At 40.4% G+C, this 20,259-nt stretch overlaps 1 protein-coding gene across 1 annotated transcript in view; it reads left to right on the top strand.

The window, feature by feature from the left end:
- Positions 1–20,259, top strand: part of nell2a (neural EGFL like 2a) — a 222,823-nt gene that overhangs the window by 31,429 nt on the left and 171,135 nt on the right. The window contains exons 4-8 of the mRNA XM_079568360.1: positions 2,579–2,752; positions 6,382–6,478; positions 13,476–13,548; positions 15,378–15,460; positions 17,644–17,772. Of these exons, the coding sequence (XP_079424486.1) occupies positions 2,579–2,752; positions 6,382–6,478; positions 13,476–13,548; positions 15,378–15,460; positions 17,644–17,772 (556 nt within the window). The remainder of the gene's footprint in view (positions 1–2,578; positions 2,753–6,381; positions 6,479–13,475; positions 13,549–15,377; positions 15,461–17,643; positions 17,773–20,259) is intronic.

Consider the following 20,259-nt stretch of genomic DNA (forward strand, 5'->3'; position numbering starts at 1 on the left):
TGATGCGTTTATGGCCGCTGGGATAAATGTATGTCTGCTTGGGCGGGGGAAGTGTAAACCTATTAGAGGTGCAGGGCAGATGCGTGGATGATTTGTGCTCGTCTCTGGTGTCCACGTCTGTTTGTGCGTTTTCTGGATACTGTTGCAGCATAGATCGAACACACAGCTGTCCAGTGGTGGCTGGTGACGTAAACTCTAGGTGGGGCTGTTGCACAAGGTGTTTGTCCGCCCATCCATCCATCCATCCATCCATCCATCCATCCATCCATCCATCCATCCATCCTGCCATCCATCCATCCTTCCATCCATCCTTCCATCCATCCATCCATCCATCCATCCTTCCATCCATCCATCCATCCATCCATCCATCCATCCATCCATCCATCCATCCATCCATCCATCCATCCATCCATCCATTTTCTTCTACTTTTCCGTTGCCAGGTCATGGATCACATTACACCAGCTCCTATGGCTCCTCCTGCAGGTGGGGGGTCCACGGGAGGCCGGCCACGTGGTTCTAACCGGGCCTGTTGGTCTCTCATAAGGGGCTTCTGAACCGCTCTTTGTCTGAGCCGTCACCTAGGACCTGTTTGCCCTTTGAGACCCTACCAGGGGCACAAAACCCCAGACAAAGCAGATTTCTATGCACCAACGAACCCTATCTTTGTAGAGCTGAGCCTACTGAAAATCCATGATCTTGTTCATCTAAATACATTAGTAATAGTGTACAAAGCATTTAACAATCTTCTCCCTCCTCCCATCCAGGAGCTTTTTGAACACAGGAAAAGTCAGTATAACCTCCGTGGAACTGCTATTTTCAAAAAAGCAAAAGCTAAAAAGAATAAAAAGAGTCGTTGTATTTCTGAGGTGTTAATCTGTGGAACGACCTGGAAGATCAGTTAAAACTGTCCCAAACAGTCAAAACTTTCAAAAAGCTGTTTAAAGCTACTAAAATTCAAGAATATATAAGCTTAGGATGAATAAAGTAAGAAAAATAAATACAAAATAATAATGATGACATGATTTAGTTTCAACTAAATTAACTTAAAACAAATGTATGTATACATATTTGTTGGAATATTGAAATTTATGTTACTAACTTCAGAAACATGCTTATTTCTCTTCTGTTTAACACTTGATATTGTTCATTATTAATGTTTGTGTTTTTGTTTTTGTTTTTCTCTTGTGGAAGTCTGTAAACTGGGTTAGGCGTTATAAGTTTTCACTTCAGCCTAAACCCTTTCGGTCGTGTTGTACACAAAGAATTGGAAATGTTTTTTACGTTTAAAGGAATGAATGAACTGACCGAATAAACTACTACTACTACAATAGAGCTCCCAGGATCATTCAGGTGCTCAAACCCCTCCACCACATAAAGGTGGCGGTTCCAGGAGTCCAGGAGTTCTACTAAACGCATAATTACTACCACTTACTTGCACACTTACTACCACATATCAGCAAATACCCACGGAACAATTACATTACAGCATTAAGCATTACAGACAACTCTTATTCCCACAGCATCAGACCTACAACAAGGCAAAGGTTTACTTTATAGACGGCAGGCAAACAGCAGACTACTAAGCAGCAGGGTACCTAACAGTGCATTTAACCTCAGCACAATGATATGAGAGCATAAAGTAGTTGTTTATGTCCCGCTAAAGTTAACAATAGCTGAATCCGGGGGACAGATGTGAACCATGGTGTTATGGACTCACCCGTTGCATTGAAGCACCTCGCGTCCTCCTTACGTCTGTTTAGCCAATGGTTTAGCCTCATTAAAACTCCATAAACACACGGCCGTTTCCCCACTTCATCTTGTGTCGCCAGTGAAAAGTCCCGTTGCCAGGAGTCGTAAGAAAATCCGTATTATTCACCATTGTGTTTACAGAGAGCGCGTGCAACTTAAGTGAAAGTAGCCAATGAGGAGTCTTCAGTGTAGTGTGTGTGCTCTGTGATAGGTTCCGGGGCTAAATCCAGCTCAGCAACAGACCCAAGTGTGTGTATGTTTTGGAGGCGGGACCTGCAGCACTGCCATCTATCGATCACTGTCATATTCATGTGCGTTCTCGGGACTAATCAAAACTAGCCCTTTTATTTGTTCTTGTGGTAAAAATCGTGATCAGATATATAAAACTACAATGATTATACTATACTTTACTATAATAAATGAAAAATACAAATTTCCTCTTTCTCTTGTAGAAAAAATGACAGGGGTTTAGCCCACCTAGCCCATTGAAGTGTTCATCACACAATCCAACAATATGTAGTGCTTCAGCAGAAGAAGAAGAAGAAGAAGAGAGAACAATATAACATGGTTAAAAGCTCCAAAAAGTTGATTTTGCTTGACACAAAATTCTTAATCCAGCGTTTCCACAGAGGTTTAAATGTCATTAAAAAGCATGAGGAAAATAATGGTATTGCTGGGGTATTTTTACCACATAAGTTTGTCGAAAATACAAAAATGATGGTCCAAAACAATCAACTGCAGTTTTTTGGTGAAATGTTGCATGTTGTATCCAATTGGTGTGTAAACCCTGTAATCTAAGCATGACCGTCACTTGTTTTGTTTTCTCAGGTTCCTGGAGCTGGAGAGCAGTGGGCAGCGCAGCGAGATCCGCCTGCACTACAGAACCAGAGGACAGCAGCCCCACACGGAGGTCTTCCCCTACAGCCTGGCAGACAACCAGTGGCACAAGCTCTCCATCGCCGTCAGCGCGTCCCACATCATACTGCACATCGACTGCAACAGGTGAGAGAGCGGAGCTCCAAATCAGGACAAAGCCAAGTCGAGAATTGGTTTTGCGCATTTTCTCCAGTTCAGCTTTACTCATATCTAAAAGCTTCTTCACCGGAGCTTACAGCCTCATTTGAAAGCTAAGACCTACAAAACTGATCTACATGGATCTTTATCCCTCGTTGTTGCCATCACTTTTTAAAAGTTTTTTTTTCCAGCAATTTTTTTTTATTTTTTCATCACATTTTTGTCACATTTTTGTCACTTTTTAGTCACATTTTTGTCCCTTTTTAGTCACATTTTTGTTGCATTTTCGTCACATTTTCGTCACATTTTCATCACATTTTCGTCACATTTTCGTCATATTTTCGTCATATTTTTGTCCCATTTTCATCACATTTTCGTGACATTTTTGTCACATTTTCGTGACATTTTCATCACATTTTCATCATATTTTCATCATATTTTTGTCCTATTTTCATCACATTTTTGTCACATTTTCGTGACATTTTCATCACATTTTCATCACATTTTCGTCTCATTTTTGTCCTATTTTCATCACATTTTTGTCACATTTCGTCGCATTTTTGTCATATTTTCGTCATATTTCTGTCCTATTTTCATCACATTTTTGTCACATCTTCGTCACATTTTCGTCGCATTTTCGTCACATTTTCGTCGCATTTTTGTCACATTTTCGTCACATTTTTGTCATGTTTAGATGTTTGTTTTTCAAGAACTTTTAGATTTGTGTAGAGCCAAACTGGAGAAAATGTTCTCCGTTGAGGTGGGGGTGAAGACAAGGCATATTTATTGCAAAGGTATATGATCATTCATGCAAACTGCAACTCAAAATGCTTTAAAACAATCAAATCCAAAAGATTTTAATAAAACAACTGCTAAAAACAACTTCTAAAGCATTTGATTATAAGCTATAGTAAAAACACTGTCTTATTTTTGACTTTTGAGTTCCAAAGGCCCTCTGTCTAGTTTAGTCCTTACTCTGGGACGCACTGCCAGTTTGCAGCTGATCTCAAAGGCCTGTAGGGCTCATACTGTCAGAGGGTCAGCGCTATACAGTCGGCTCCAGAGGGACAGACTGTTGTGTTTGGTCATTGTCAATGCCGATGGCAACTTCTGTTTGGCCGTAATGGCTCGTATATTGGATTGGACCCTCCTTGCAGCGCCTGCAGAGGGAACAAAATGCTGCAGCCCGTCTTCTGAATAAAACAAAGAGGCATGAGCAGTGCACACATCTCTGTTCTCTCTTTTGTGCACCTTACTCTGGCTCCTTGTCAGTTTTAGTGTTAAATTTAAGATTGTATTGGTTGTTTTCAAATGTTTGAGGAGAAAATTGGGGAAACATGTCTTTTAACATGATTATGGTGATTGGGCTTGTTTCACATCACATCTTTACCTGCTCAAAAATTCAAAATCTACTGAAAAAACTGAAGGTCTAATTATTCTTCGTCCTTCCAAATACTTTAGTAACATAACATTGTGTGCAGCCGTGCATTTGGAGCAAGTTTGGTTTCACAGCCAGGTCTATCGGGGTTTAACAACAGTTTATGACCTGGGATGTTCTACAGCGTGGCTTTGAATGAATGAATTAGATACAATCCAGACACGCATCTATTTATATAGCAATGAAGGTTAAAATTAATATGAAACTTAATCATCAATGTCACACTGAGAGGGTTTTGTTCCGCTCGGTCAAGCGCAGCCGTAAAAGTTTATCAGTCACTGTTTACATGCAAAACAACTTTAATGAGAGCATATGCTGAATAAAACATTACACATCTGCACTGTGTTGTTTGTTGACCTGAGCTCATAAAGGTCATAAAGGAGGTATTTTATTAGCCACTTAAGGCAATAATAGTATGCTGAACTTATTAGCATACATAACACTAGAACAGCTTATTGCATTTTATGGCAAATGCTGACGCTGTTCAAAGAATTCATTAATACATAACATGGCGTATATACATAGCTCTTGATCAGCATCTGCCCCCACCTCCCAAAAAAATTGCAAAAACATTAGTAATTTTCCTGTGACACGTTCGTTTTTCAGCATGTGGAGAGGCTCTGAACCAGGTCAAACACAGCAGATGGTGACACCGCTTATCCAAAAAATACATTTGGGAAATTAACTGCACTGATCGCAATGTAATCTGAGAGAAAGGAAAAATTCCAATTAAAATACCAATAGATACAGACGGCTTCTCTGGAATCGCCGAATGGTCACGTCCGAAGCTGCCAGAAGGTCCATTACTGCAAAACTACTCCAACAAATGCTGAATAAATATTTTTCATATAAATAATAAAAAGAGACATGGAGAGGAGCAAAGTGGTTCTATAAATCCATAATAACTAACAATACTAACCAGAATTCTAATGTTAGCTTCATGCTACATATATAGCTATATGGATAATGAAGTAGCCAATTGTAATTTTCCTTTTTTATTCTGTATAGCTGGTCTGTCAGGGAGGGTTTTACAGTAAAGAACGTAGGTAAAGTCTTTAACATAATTTAAACTGAGTTGATGGGCCGTGACCTGAGCTCAGGCCTGTTCTTTACATGTTGTCAATGTTTGGATCTGTTTGTTGTAGTCATTGTTGTCCTTGTGTATTTGTTCTCACTGCAAATTAATTTCCCCACAGGGACAATACATTTTCTACTACTTCTACATGCTAACCGCTAACTTCGAGTGCTGGTTTTTCACTGTATAATCAAGACATTCACATAGACCTGCTGTTTCTGACTTGACTTTATTTATGTGTGCTAAATATGCTTATAGTCCACCATAAACTGTCTAAAAATAGTGAAACCTTGTGATTTCCATAACCATAGAAATCACAGAAACGCCTTTAGCTATCTGCGCCTATTCCTACGAATACGCACGCTAGCCGTCGAATCCCGTACCTGATCTAAATCTATCTCCATATGACTGAATCGGGAAGAGAGTCACAATACTACTGTCCTTTGCATTTGTATAATTTCTGTGGTTTCTTTAACATATTATAAGATGTAGTTTAGTGGCCATTTGATGTGTATCCAACCCACAAAAAGCAAAAACTTATCTGAATTTGAGCTAACATTTAGCTTAGAGGACACTTTTAATACGCTAATGTGCATCATAAGTAAACTCTCAAAAGGTCTTTACATTCATTAATGATTTTTTAACTCGGCTTTGACCTCACCTAAATGCGGTCGATATGTTGACAGCAGCTGGAAACATCTGGATCGTTCATAATTTGCGATGATTGATGGCTAATGCTAACGGCTATAGGAAAAATGCATTGAGCAGGCTAACAGAGACTCTGGAAAGTACCCCAGATTAGCCGACTTGCTCGCTGTGCGCATACGTTAGGATTGAACCCCGCTTTTTATTTCTGTGCCCAGAACAAGCTTCCATCGCTCTTTAGGCCACGCCCCCTTGTAAAATTACTTATCAGAATGTACTCACATATCACACAATCCTATGAAGCCTATGAAATGCCTTATTTTAGGCACAAAAATGCAACCATTCTCTGAAAAAGCATGACTTCTCCGCTGTAATACCTCGATGATATCTTAAGCCTATTGACTCAACGTTGCCCGTCTTTCCATGCATTTTTTTTTATTTTTGTTGCCTCTCTTGCAGGATCTATGAGAGGGTGGTGGAGGCTCCGTACATGGACATACCTGAGGACGCAGCGTTCTGGCTCGGACAGAGAAACTCGGCTCACGGCTTCTTCAAGGTAAACCCTCTTTGTGCTGTTTTTAATCTCGCCGACGCCTGCTTTAATTTGTAAACTCATACATCAACTTTCACTGTGGTTCTGCCCCGTATTAATCTAGCTATGAGCCTCGTCTCTCTCCGCTCTGTGTTTTTTTCTTTTTTTTTATTCAGACCTAATTGGACGCATTTTTCCTGGCCGACAATTCACGCCTTGCTATAGGGACGGGCATTTTTTTGTTTGCTGGCTCTCTTTTAGAGTCTGTAGCGCAATTATCTGTGGAAAAGCCCCACTAGGCTGATTGGGGAGAAATCATTATGTTGCCTCTGGACTGGGCTCGTTAAGTCAGAGTCTATTGTATTGTCAGGGAGACTTATAACCCAGACAGAGATGTGGCCCTAAATGTCCCACCTGGGGCCGCCATGTTGGTGTGGTATCGGTATTAACAATTCGGATCAATGGGGCTGTGTCCGGGTGATTGTGTGGTAATAAATGTGGAGCTGCCTCTCAGCTATGGATTTAGTGTTTTCTCACGGTGTTATTTGGTACATAAGGACGACATTTTTGTTATCATTGCTTTCTTGGGGCATTAAAAAGCATTAAAATGTCATAAATTGTGCCAAAATTAAGGCCTTAAACGTCACTCAAATGCGTTCAATTGGATTCAAACTGGTACGACAAACTGGTTCTTCTTGATGCAGATTGCTTCGAAGCACCGCGCCGGAGCCTGTTCCGGTAACGGCTGGTCACGTGACTAAAGTGCTTCTCATGCAGGTTGCGTATCAGTGTCTCAAAGCGGGTCATCGGCTCAGAGCGTTTCACTGTGCTGCCTTGAGCGGCGAGGCGCTAAAGCACGGATATTTTCTGGTCCACGTAGCGATGAAAATCATTAGTGATGAATAAATGTGGTGTGTTTCCCCCATTTCCCATTTAACTGCGTTCATGCGGTGAAAGTTGTTTGAGCCAGGCTGTGGGCCAGAATAAACGCTTTTCCTATATTCTTCACAAAGTCCTGCTTTTGAAGAAATACAAGGAAGGAGTGTAAGGAACGTAAAGGAGTGTCAAGGAGCGCCATCGAAAACAAAATTAGCTCTGCCTGAATGAAATAAAAAGATCGCACATCTGTCCTGCCTCGGAGCAGCAGAGCCCCAGGTGACTGAGGCCCCGCCCACTGGAGCTCCGTGAAGCACAGACCCACCTTAACAAAACAAATGACTCATATTTATCGGCCTATGATTGATTTGATCATTCAAACATCAATATCCGGCTGCGAATAATAAAACTGCCACAAGCCTGTTTGAAACTTCTCTTCCACATTATTGTGTTGGTGCTTCACATGTGTTTATGAGAAGTCGCAATAATAAAGTTTGTCCACAAGAGGTCAGCGTTCAAACAGAATGAAACCGCTCTGAGACTTCGAACCTTAGGAGACTTTTTTTTGCCAGGAAAGCCTTGAAGTGTTTCAAGGCTCCACTCGCCCATCACTAGAATTTAGGTGTTAAAATGGCATTAAAAAGTAGTAAAAGTGCTGTTGCCTGTAGAAACCCTGCTTTAAGAACAGGTTTACTTTATAGTCCTCTGTATTGCTGAAAATCCCTGCAATCAACCAATTCTTCAATGCAAACTGTGAGAACGCATTGCTCATCTCCAGATCTTGAGCTTGGTTATTGTCAGAATCACCTTGCTGGAGGATTAACTTGTATGTTTTGGATTGATGGGTTAAACGGAGATGGGACTGGGAATCAAACCTGGGACCTTATTGCTTTGAGGCCAGAGCGTTAACTACCCAACCACTGTGCTGCCCACTTAAAGCACCCGCACCCCCATCTTCACCCCTCTATACATCACCCCACCCCCTTTCTATCGCTCTAAACCCTCCATTAGTCTCTATTGAAGGACCTGCACTTAAAAAGCCCACAGTTTCATTTCAGAAGCACGATCCCGCGGCTGTATTTACGAGCCTGTCACTTGACGAGAAAATTACTAGTGCTGATAGTAGGACTGCGAGTGTTACAACCGCCACGTAGCAACATTCAATTAATCCAGCCACCTTCTTCATCTGGAAGTAAATACACAGACTTTTTATTTGCACAAAACACTCATTACATGGAGACTTTATTGAAAGAAAAGACTTAAAGTTAGCTCTGTCCACAGCATCGCCAGGTCGAGCCGAAGTCTGACGATAAAAGGCTAATATCACACGGGTCGGAAGCTACACAACAGTCTTTGTTACTGTGAAATCATACCTAGCTATACTGTAGCTTAGCACTTCAGCCTCACAATAAAAAGGTTGGAAAAGAGACAGAATCTTATTGAGGTCCTGGTTACAAGGTTAAATAAAAAATTCACTTTATTGTCCTTATGCACACAGTGTACAACGAAATGACATAAATGAAATGGAGGCTTAGCCCTGAGCCGCTGTGACTCTTGGCGCCACCATTATGGGCCGACATGAACCGCTAAAGCCGCTGAAGATCGATATATTGATATTGTGATGAACTATGTTATTGAAGATCTTTTAACGCCATAGAAACTAACTCTCAAGCTTAAAAATGTATTGAACGATAAGTCGATTTAGTAATAAGGAGAGCATGGAAACTCTGGTCCACGATTCAAACCTGATATTAACATTTGTAACATTTGTCAAACCTACATCTAAATGTTTTTGCACAGCGGGTTAGTTTAACAGCAAAAAAAACTTGCGTGTTGTTATCCCACCAGGATGGCGTCTTTTTTGTGTGGAGGTTTGCATGTTCTCCCAGTGTCTGCGTACGTTTCCTCTAGGTACTCCGGTTTCCCCTACCACTAAAAACATGTGCAATAGGTGAATCCTCCAGCCAGGTTATTCTGATTAAGCCCGATTCTTGTTCAGCCTGGCTCCACATCATGGAGATGGGTCCCTGGGCACCACCACTGCTCCTTACGGGTTGCCTCAGTGGCATAGAAGGATGGGTTAAATACAGAGGACAAATTTCCCTACGGGGACAATGAAGTATACAGACAAAGCTTCTCTCTCCCAGTCAGCTTCATCCATCTGGCTTTAAAGAAGCTGAACTCTCTTCACCTTTAACTGCCCTTCATCCCTTTGCCCCAATCCCTCATGGACAATGAACTCTGGGGGAAAAAAATAACGCTATATTAATAGTAAAAATAATAGGGTTGTCGCGATAATCACTATATAAAACGTATCGATCAATAAATAACAGCTAAACGATACATGTGTTTCCAATGACATCACACATAGTCCCGGCGGCCATTTTGAATACCGAGATAGAATTATGCAGTACTACAACATCTAACAATATCTCTACTCAGGATGAAAATGAAAGACAACTGACTGACTGGCATTTTTGTGTACTCGTAAGCATTGCTCAAGAAGAAAACAGTAAAAACACACGTTTATGTGAAATAAGCGGAAAATGTGGCACAGACGTAGCAGCTCTGTCTGTCGAGCTACAGCAGGATTTACTAAAGATCTGCTTCACTCTGAAGACTAAACACATCAAAGAGAAACAGAAAATCTTTCTCTGTGATTTTTACAGTTTGTCATGTCGACAGTCTCAGTCTGAGTCAGTGTTTAAGCTGCTCAAGATGTTAGCATGCTACCGTTTAGCAAATGTCAATCAACTGTCAATGGCTTCAACACTATAAACACATGTGTGGCTCACATTTATGACACTGAGGAAATACTACAGTAACAGCTCAGCTCTGGCCTCTGTCACATGTTGTATCCAATGCCAGATGTTTGTGGTTCAGGGCTTTCACTTGGAGAGGTCAGAACTGAGCTGTTGAAGCTAAATGCTAACCGGTATCATGCTAACATCTTGAGCTTCCTAAACACTGACTCACTGGTTCCTTCACATAAACGTGGGTCTCTGTTTTTACAGTTATCTTCTTGAGTAGTGATTATGAGTACATAAAAATGCCACTGTCAATCAGTTGTCTTTTATTTTCATCCTGAGTAGAGATATTGCTACATTTGAGTACTGCACAGTTCTACTTTGGTATTCAAAATGGCCACCAGAACAACAAAGGTCACATGACTGAAAAGCATGTATTCATCCATTTGTATTTTCCTTCATTGTTTTCCTTTTTAAAACTTTGATTATTAACAGAAGCAAACTGGGTTACATTATATTCCATGTTCATTGCAGCTTGTGTGGTATTTTAGGATAATGATTCTGCACTTTTAGAACAAAGGTTTACTGTCATGTTCATGCTTTAGAGTTGACAGCATCTAGTAGAGTCAATAATATCGTTTATCGCCATACTTTCCTGCCTCAATATTATATCGGACTTCTAATTTGCTACCGTGACAGGCCTATGCACATACAGTACCTTAACACCGAGGGGCTGGGAGTAATGTAATTGGATTTTCTATATGTTGTTTTCTACATGGTGATTGACGGTAAATATAACTTGAACAAGCACTCGTACACACAGTTCACCTTTTATACAGCAAATAAACCCGACGTTTTATGACTCCAAATCACCGGCATTACCAAGTCTGATCAACGCTGCTGAGGCTTTCTGCTTCACTTCGAGCCCAGCGCCAGGAAAAATCAGCACGTAATTTCCTTCACATTTTAAAATCTATGGTTGGTAAATTGAAATGGCAAGACAATTTAGAAAACAATTTATCCTCAGCTGCACCGCTGTGCTTGTGTAAAGGGAAGCGAAGGCACACACGGGGCTGGTAACAGGCGCTGGTCTGGATTGAAACCAGGAGCAAACCAGGAGCAAACCAGGACGTGACCCAGACTTAACCAAACATTATTATTATTATTAGTCAAAAAGTTTAAAGGAGCCATATCTTGCAACATTTACTTTTAACCTCTTCACTCCCACTTTAACTGAGCACATTTTCTCCAGTTCAGCTTTACCCAAATCTAAAAGCTTCTCGACTGAAGCTTGTAGCCTATACAGATGGCATAGCATCACAGAAGGGGCGTGGCCTCGCCAAGGGGGAAAACAGAATCTTTTGGGAAACACAATTTTTCACTCTTTTTAGCCATTTTCTGGTGAAATATCAACTTATTTATCACATACAAATAAAGTCAAGTCTAAATCAGGTCCATATGGATGTTTAGTCACAGCAGATTGTTCAGTAGAAGCGAAAAAACAGCAGTCGTAGCTAGTGCTAGCTAGCATTAGTATTAGCATGATTCTCCGTTGTTTATGTATTTATGGGCTGTAGAACCACTTTGCTCCTCTCCATGTCTTTGTATCTTTATTTAGTAGAAAACTAGATTCCTAATTCAGCATTTGTTAAAGTAGTTTTTTTTATAATTCGAGAAAGTTTAGATTTTTCTCCAAATTTTGTTGCCCCATCCCTATCTATAGGCCAGTGTAACGCCTCATTTGAAAGATCTGCAAAACTGATTGAAGATTTTTCCTTGCGTTGTCGTAATTTTTCCGTTGTATTTTTGGTGCTTTGTGGTTGCATTTTTGTCGCTTCTTTGTAATTGTTTTGTTACTTTTTTATCACTTTTTGTCACCGGTTTTGCTGCTTTTTGGTCACTTGTGATCATTTCTTCTTCTACTGCTAAAGCACTCATATCTTGTGTTCCCTACATTTTGGTGTGGCACAGAGGGATTACGGTCCTAAATCCATCACTGAAGTGTGTTCATCGTGGCGCCACCGATTTGTTAGCGTGCAGTTGGCTAAAAATGGAGGCCAGGCCAATTAAAAACAACCTTTATCTTACAAAGACATTATTTCATGTTTTAAAACAAGCTGAGGTACACAATTTTTTTTATTAAGCCTTAGTTATGTTCGCTTAAAATTAGGTTTAAAATTAGGCCTCTGCTCTCCACTACGCTGCAATGTGCTGGGCCCCGGGCAGCACAGAGCGGGACAAGAACAGACTGAACAAGCTGGTCAGGAGGGCCAGCTCCGTCCTGGGCTGCCCCCTGGACTCTGTGGAGGAGGTGAGGGACAGGAGGGTGTTAGCCAAGCTCACCTCCATCATGGACAACACCTCCCACCCACTGCACGGGACTGTAGAAGAGCTGTGCAGCTCTCTCAGTGGCAGACTGAGACACCCTCAGTGCAGGACGGAGCGCTACCGCAAAGCCTTCATCCCCACTGCTGTCAGACTGTACAATAAGACTGTGAAGTAACGCCGACTGTAACAAGTGAATTTCTCCTTTGTGAGATGAATAAAGGTTTATCTTATCTTATCTTATCTTAAACCTGGAGTATGGCAATTCAACACCTATATGTGTCCATGACTTAACCAGGTATAAACAAGGACTAAACCAAGACAAATCTTGGACTAAACTGGGATTAAATTTGAATAAAATTGTTTTAGGTCTAGTCCAGTCTTTTCTAAACCAGGACAAAATCTGAATGATATTAAATCTAAACAAGATTAAAATCTCACACTGAACCTGGACATAATCAGGTTTAAACCAGAAGTAAAATCTAAACTAAACCAGGACCAAATTGTGAGTAGAACGAGTCTGAAACGGGTCCAACTACAAACCTCGTTTTGTTTCCATGGAGATATAGTACTAAATCTCTGTGTGCGCTTTGGGGTTTGAGACACGGGATAAAATGCTTTCAATTGAAGCTTATTGAGGTAAATAGAATCTGTATCTCCTGTTTATGCCCATCAGGAGGAAAATGCAGGCGAGAAATGCAGTTACAAGCATAACTCCCACAGTGCAGGGAATGGGTTTGACTATAAAGGAGGAGACACAACTCAATTTTTCACTTTGTAACACACTTATGGTCTAAAATATTGTAATATGTTGGTGTGCTTGGGGTTAGTGTGTCTGCTGAGGAATACATGGTTGATGCAGTCAGCTGGTATTAATATTCTGCTCATGCAAAAAAGGTTTATCCTCCAACTTGATACTCCAGATCATCGACCTTATCAACCTAAGTCTAGTCTTTGTGCAAGTCTCAAGCCTGGATCATTAAAAGTGGCTGCATCAGGAAGGGGTGTTAGTCTTCAAATCACAGCTCTCGGGAAGGAACCGTCTTTAAATGATAATCTTTGTTTTTGTGCAGGGAGTGATGCAGGACGTGGAGATCCTGGTGATGCCACAGGGGTACATCTCACAGTGTCCCGACCTCAACAGAAGTAAGTTTAAAATCACTGAACTCTCGCTGGATTAAAACAGGTCCAGGTCTGCGGGATTCTGCGACAAACACTCGGTCACACTTAGGTCTCGTAGGTCGTACAGTGAGACCGTGCCAAAGACAAGGATTTAGAATAGGAGCGTTGGAAAACCAAAGACGAACTGTTACAGACATCACGCAGTGTCTGATACTTTGGAATGGTCGCAGAGTGAATTAGAAATGAATAATTAGAATAGGCAAGGCAAGAGCAAAAGGCAAATTAATGAATGCTGCTTTTCTTTCATTTCATTGATTTATTCATCAGGACAATGTACAGTTACATTATGCTCATGAGCAAAGATGCTTGTACCAGACAGTAGCTTCTAAGCATACACTGTCCTGTGTACTGTTGTCATTTATTTTTTTGGTTGATCCCATGAAAAACTCAGTCACACACAGTCCTGTAACTCAAATATGACAAGCTGCTATGAAATGCATTTAAATGTGCTTCTTTGTCAATACTGCTAAGACTGAGGTTAAATTTGCTGATCGTGAGGTTGCTAATTTTAACTGTTGATGAGCTCAGGAAGGAATGTTTACATCGAAAGTCAATATAGTGTATACCAGGTTTTGTAAAAGTATATTGCATTGAATATTGGGTAGGCACATATAAGCTTTCTTGTTTCCGCTACTCCTTTTGAGCTTCCATAACTGTATAACTGAATGTAAACTGTTCAAATAAACAAAACTAAAGTGACTAGGATTTCTGTCAAGTGTCTCATCAACAAAATCTCTCATGATTTTACAATCCCACGTCTTGCAATGTGACACCAAACAATCTTATACAAAAAAAAGTGTACACCCAACCTCGAGTTGTTGTTTTGGGACAAGTCAAGGTACAAACCAGAAAAAAAGGACTACCACAATTTAAAGGGGCTAGCTGCAAGTTGATCCTTCTATACTCACTACTGCCACCTCAGGTCATGCGTGTAACTGCAGCTTCTATATTAAGCTCGTGCATGACAGCAATTCGGACCCGAAGTGACACCTTTTTGAGTGACAGTGCAGGATTTTAGAGGCAGTTGTGGTGAACAGGTCTGAGCTCATTCTACACCTTAGTTCAGTGGTTCTCAACCGGGGGGTCAGGATCCCCAAGGGGGTTGCGAGACAAATTTGGGTGGTCAGATCATTTAGATAAAATACACATATTTTTATTCGCATATAATCTAATATTTTACTGTAGCACCTGTTTACTATTTTACCGGAGTGCCATTATTTGTCATAATTTGATGACTTTATTTCAGCCATTTGTTTTTTTTTCTTTGTTTTTTCAGAATTATGTATTATGTATGTAGAATTATGTTCCTATTTCTCACGGTGTGACCCGGGCAGGGGGTCACGAACCCCTTTACCTGTTATAATCCAAAAGATTGAGAACCACTGCCTTAGGACATTGTTGGAACATTTAGGGGGAGGAAATTCGATAATTTTACAGTTTTTACACTTCATATAGTCCCTTTAATGTTCACCTTTTCATCTAAAGGTCTTCAGCTTTACATAAACACTGATCTCAACATCAAAGCCAACGGTAAAAACATCTCTGAATCAAACGAATCCCGTATGAGTATCAACAGAACCAGCCTGTGTACAACCATGTTCCACAGACTGAAAATCAGTAGCAATATAATCCCGAACATCTCTCTATAGTTGTTTCCACGGATTGGCATATCCCTTAAGTATTTAGCTCTGTCTCTTTATCTAAAGCAAGCAAAATTTGGCAGACGATTGCTTTTTTTTTTTTTTTTCCCCAGCACATTAAATTAAACCCTATCCTCTCATCTCCCATTTCAGCTTGTCCCACCTGCAACGATTTCCACGGGCTGGTGCAGAAAATCATGGAGCTCCAGGATATCTTGGCTAAAACATCCAGCAAGGTAACCCAACACAACGCGCCTACACCGTATGTCTTTGCGTGACATTTAGATGCGCCTTATCGGAAATGGGATCAGCAATTACCGGTGTGGGGATTGCTTACAACTGCTGATCGTGCTATAGCCTTCAGAGTCCTCTCTTAAATGCGCATTAAAATTCATGTTGCGAGGCGGACGGTATCTGGTAACATTATAATAAGCTGTTATTGTTTCTGTAGTTCCTTTGCCTGCGCACGTGTAATGAAAAGTCAGCGGAGGTATTTCATTTCGATAACAGTGATTGGAGATTGAAGGATGTGGATAGAGGATGCGGTGTGAAGCGGTGTTCAAACAGATCGCAGAAATGAACAAAGCAAGTGCTAAAAGCTGCTTTCTTGCAATATTTCTTGACACATTTTGTGCATAAATGTAATGATTGCCTAAAGGGCCTATAAACGGAATTGTCTTGAGCTTTAAAACTCATTATAATGTTATATCCTCGTCAAAACATACCTGAGGGGGATGCTATTCTATTGTTTCATTCACGCACATCTCAGTAATCCTGCATATTTACTCCGTCGCCCTCTTTCCAACACTAAATGCCAGCTCTCGCTCCGATATAAATCATGCAGAATTTCTTTTAAGGTCTCGACACCTCTGCCAAATCTGTCCTGATCCTGTGGTCAAACTCTCTACCCTATTATACAGATTAGCCATAGCAATAAGGGCAGATCTACACCCCCTGCTGGCGTTTTCTGTTACTACATTGAACTTCTTTACCCCCGCCTTAGTTCGGCGCCTTAACCCAAATCTAAAAGCTTATAGGCCAGCCTTATTTGAAAGCTAAGACACACAAAAAAACGGATGTAAGATTTTTCTTCTCGTTGCTGCTGGGTTGCCACTTTTTGGAGGTATTTTTGATCGCTTTATTGTAACTTTTTTTTAAAGGGTTTTTTGTCACTTTTTAAAATATTTTTGGACGTTTATTGTCACTTTTTTGATGCTTCTTTGACAGGTTTTTTGAAGTTTTTGTCACTTTTTGTCTTTTTTTAGCCTTTTTAGTAATTATTCTTCCTTTTTTAAATCTTTTTGTCTCTTTTTCAAATTCTCTTTTGATTCTTTTTTTCACTTTTTGACTTCTTTTAACGGGTTTTTTGACGTTTTTTTGTAGCTTTTTTTCTTCTTTTACGATACCAGTATGGTATAGGAAAAAAAGTTTAGGTAGTAGCCTACTGGTATTGAAAACATACAAGTATCAAAAGAAGAGAAGAAAATATAATATTTTTAGAGAGTTTAGAGATGCCTGTTGGATCCAGGGGCAGCACTAAAGGAAGTTACTTGGTTGTTTCAGCTCAAATAATTGATATAAATTTAAAAGAAATTGTCTTTTATGGAATTTATTTACATTATTGTTCTGTTTGTCTGGTTCCAGATGACAAGTATTTTAGTGTAGGTATTGAAAAAAGTAATGTTGAGGTATTGGTGTCATAAACCAAGTATCGTTAAAGTACTGGTATTGGAAAAAATGTAATGATACCTAATCCTATTTACCTCTTTACCCCTGCCTGAACCAAGTGCTATAGGCCAGTGTAATGCCTCATTTGAAAGCTAAGACCCACAAAACAGATTGTAATTTTTTTTTAATCCACATTTTGAAGCGTTTTTGTCATGTTTTCATGGGTTTCTTCGTTGTTTTTGTTGCTTTTATAATAAGTGTGTTGCTTTTTTCGTCACGTTTTGGTAACTTTTTTGTTTTGTGTTTTTTTTACTGCTATTGTTGTTTTTCTGGCACTTTTTCATCTGTTTTTGTCATTCTTCTATCACTTTTTTTATTGTGTTATTGTTTTTTGTGGCTCCTTTGTGTCCTCACTTTCGTCTCTATTTTGACACTTTTTTTCCAGAGGCTTTTAGATCTAGGTAAGGCCGAACTGGACAAAATGTGCTTGGTTAAGGTTGGGGTTAAGAGGTTAATGACTGTTGGTTCATTTGCCATTGCATAAAGGTTTAAAAGTACATTTTTGTTCTCGTACAAATAACTTTTAGCAATTCTTATCACATGGGATCAAATAATCAGTGTCTTCATGCCAGTTTCAAGCATTTACATGGAGAGCGTTGCACCAGGAATTGCATGTGGGATATAACCTTCTCTCTCCCTGTTTAATATCTCTCCCTCGTCCCTTCACTTACTTTATTTCCTGTGTGAGCAGTTGTCCCGGGCTGAGGAGAAGATGAACGGTTTGGACGGCTGTTACTGTGAGCGCACCTGCAGCGTGAAGGGCGTGGTCTACAGGGAGGACGAGAGCTGGACTGACGGCTGTAAGAACTGCACATGCTCGGTACGGCCCTCAATACTCACTTTAACTACCACTATTATAACCACTACTACTACTACTGTCGCTGCCACTTCTATGTGTTTGTGCACTCTTGTTTTAGTAATGTCTCTGCAACCAGAAACGCATCCAATTTTAATGCTTGTGTGAAAAGGAATTCCGTTTGTAGTCTTGTATGCGTGAGAGTAGTGTAAAAGTTTGAATCTCAAAGCACGATGTGGCACAGTGGGAGACTGGTTAGAATTTCTGGATCTCTACAAGAAGGTCCTGGGTTCAGTTTGCAGGCTGTATGGGTGCTTGTTATTTTTCTCCCAGTGTCCACAGGTTTCTTCTCTTTACTTTGTTTTGTTGTAAAATAATGTCCCCTTTGGTGTTTGTTCTCTTGACCTGTGTATAAGACAAATCCCAATAGTACAAAGGCCCTATACCAGATGTTTTATATGTATGTATTAGAAAATGGAACTAGTTTTGTCATCCTTGCAAGGCTAGTTTGTTTGCATTTCTATCATTGTGACCCTAAAAAGTGACCCTGCAAGTTGTGGAAAGTGCTTATAATTTATAAACTCATCCATGGGGAGAATTTGGATGTTAAAGCTGCATTATGCAACTTTTTATGCAGAAAACAACACCTTGTAGTGACCCAGTGGCTGTATGAGTGGTCAGCACGGCGCTTTTACTTTCCATCACGGTGGCCTCTTTGTAGGTTTTCTGATGAGAGGGTTCGTCACCAGTGAAAACAAATGATCCTGGAGCGTCCTGGAGACCACTGTGATTGAAAGTTTTTTTTTTGCATAAAAAGTTGCATAATGCACCTTTAAGAATGTGTAAGGAAAATAAGGAATGTATTAGACAAACAAGAAAAAATAGAGATAGAATTGTGCAAATTGGGAGTGCATCAGCTTCCCAATACAGCTTTACGTAGATTTGTTTGCCCTCCAAACCTGAAGAACAGCTGCTTTTTGTAACTTTTTCTCTCAATAAGATTTCTTCTTGATTTTACTATGTCTTGACTCATTGATCCAGTGCAGCACTGCCATTACACGTTCCAGCCATATCCTGAAGTGTAGAATGAGCCCAGACCCGTTCACCACAACTGCCTCGAAAATCCTGCACCGTCACTCAAATAGTTGTTAATTTGTGCCGTCATGCGCAAGCTTAAAATAGAACCTGCAGTTACGCGTAAGACCTGAGGTGGCAGTAGTGAGTATACAAATGACCAACTTGCATCTAGCACCTTTAAGCAGCTCAGACACTTTTTTTAGTTTCTTTTTTCCTGCAAGCTGTTGCTTAGGAACAAACACCAAATACAGCAAAAAAATATTTTACTGTCACACCTTCGCACAGTTAAGCCCACATAAACCTATTTCAAAAGATCATTCTCCAATGTTTTGGGGAAGGACAAAATAAATTAAACTTCTATTGTCTTTGAAGTGTTCGAAATAATGACACAGGCCTCACATCTATTAAAATACATTACAATGTAGAAAAATACAAAGAGTCCCATCACTTGTTAAAACAATAGGGGTTGATATATATACTGTATATATATGGAATTGCCAAGCATCCAAGTAGATTGTTTCATCGGCTCTTTTCTTTCTACTAAGATTTGGCAGAGATTTCCTGTGGACTGATGTTGAGCACCTGTGCAGTCATGTGGCACTGACCTTAGTCAGAAATAGCCCTGAGGAAGTGTCCTGGTTGACCATGAATCATTGGCTTATTTGAGTCAGAAAGGCCCCGCGGACTTTTCAAATACTATCCACCTGCGTGTTTGAGGATCCCGGCTTTTTTGTAATTATGTTTTTCCACACAAAACGCTTCCCTCATTGAGAAACCGGCTGCATAGTTTCTCCAAGTGTTCAGTTCTAAAAAATCTCCTGTGGATTACACACTTTCAACAGAAGCGCTTAGTGACGCTTGACTCTGCTTTGGACTGAATCGGTTAAACTGTGAACGATTGCCCAAAAGGCGTCTAAATATTTGGCCTCGTACTTTATTAACGCATTTCACACTTGTCAGTCTATCCGGATTTAAAAACATATAAAGCTCACTCAAGCGGAGAGGACTTTATAAACCGACCAATCAGCGGCCTCCGTGGTTCACTGCCCCGAAAGCAAAAGCACGGCGGGCCCAAATCTCTCCGAGCGCCCCGCCTAATTGCTCCTGACAGACGATCATTTTCATCAGTGATTCGTTCTGCACACTCATCCAATGAAATGTCTGTCGGTTGCCATTGCCGGGCAGTGTAATTAAGCCATTAGATCGAAATGTGTGCCTTACCTTATGCGTGCCAATTAGCGGTGCCCTTTAAAATGCAAAGGTCATGCATTAAGATGTTATCAATTAAACGGATCAGGTTGGGAGATGTTGCCGTCACCGAGCGTTTCATCTGAGGAACCCGTGTTAATTAGCTCATCTGCGGAGAAAGACACCCATAGCATTTGGATATTCAAGCCACAGGTTGCTATGGTAAAGGTTGAGATTACGGTAATA

Source organism: Gobius niger (genome assembly GCF_951799975.1).
Source record: "Gobius niger genome assembly, chromosome: 12".
NCBI classification, from domain to species: Eukaryota; Metazoa; Chordata; class Actinopteri; order Gobiiformes; family Gobiidae; genus Gobius; species Gobius niger.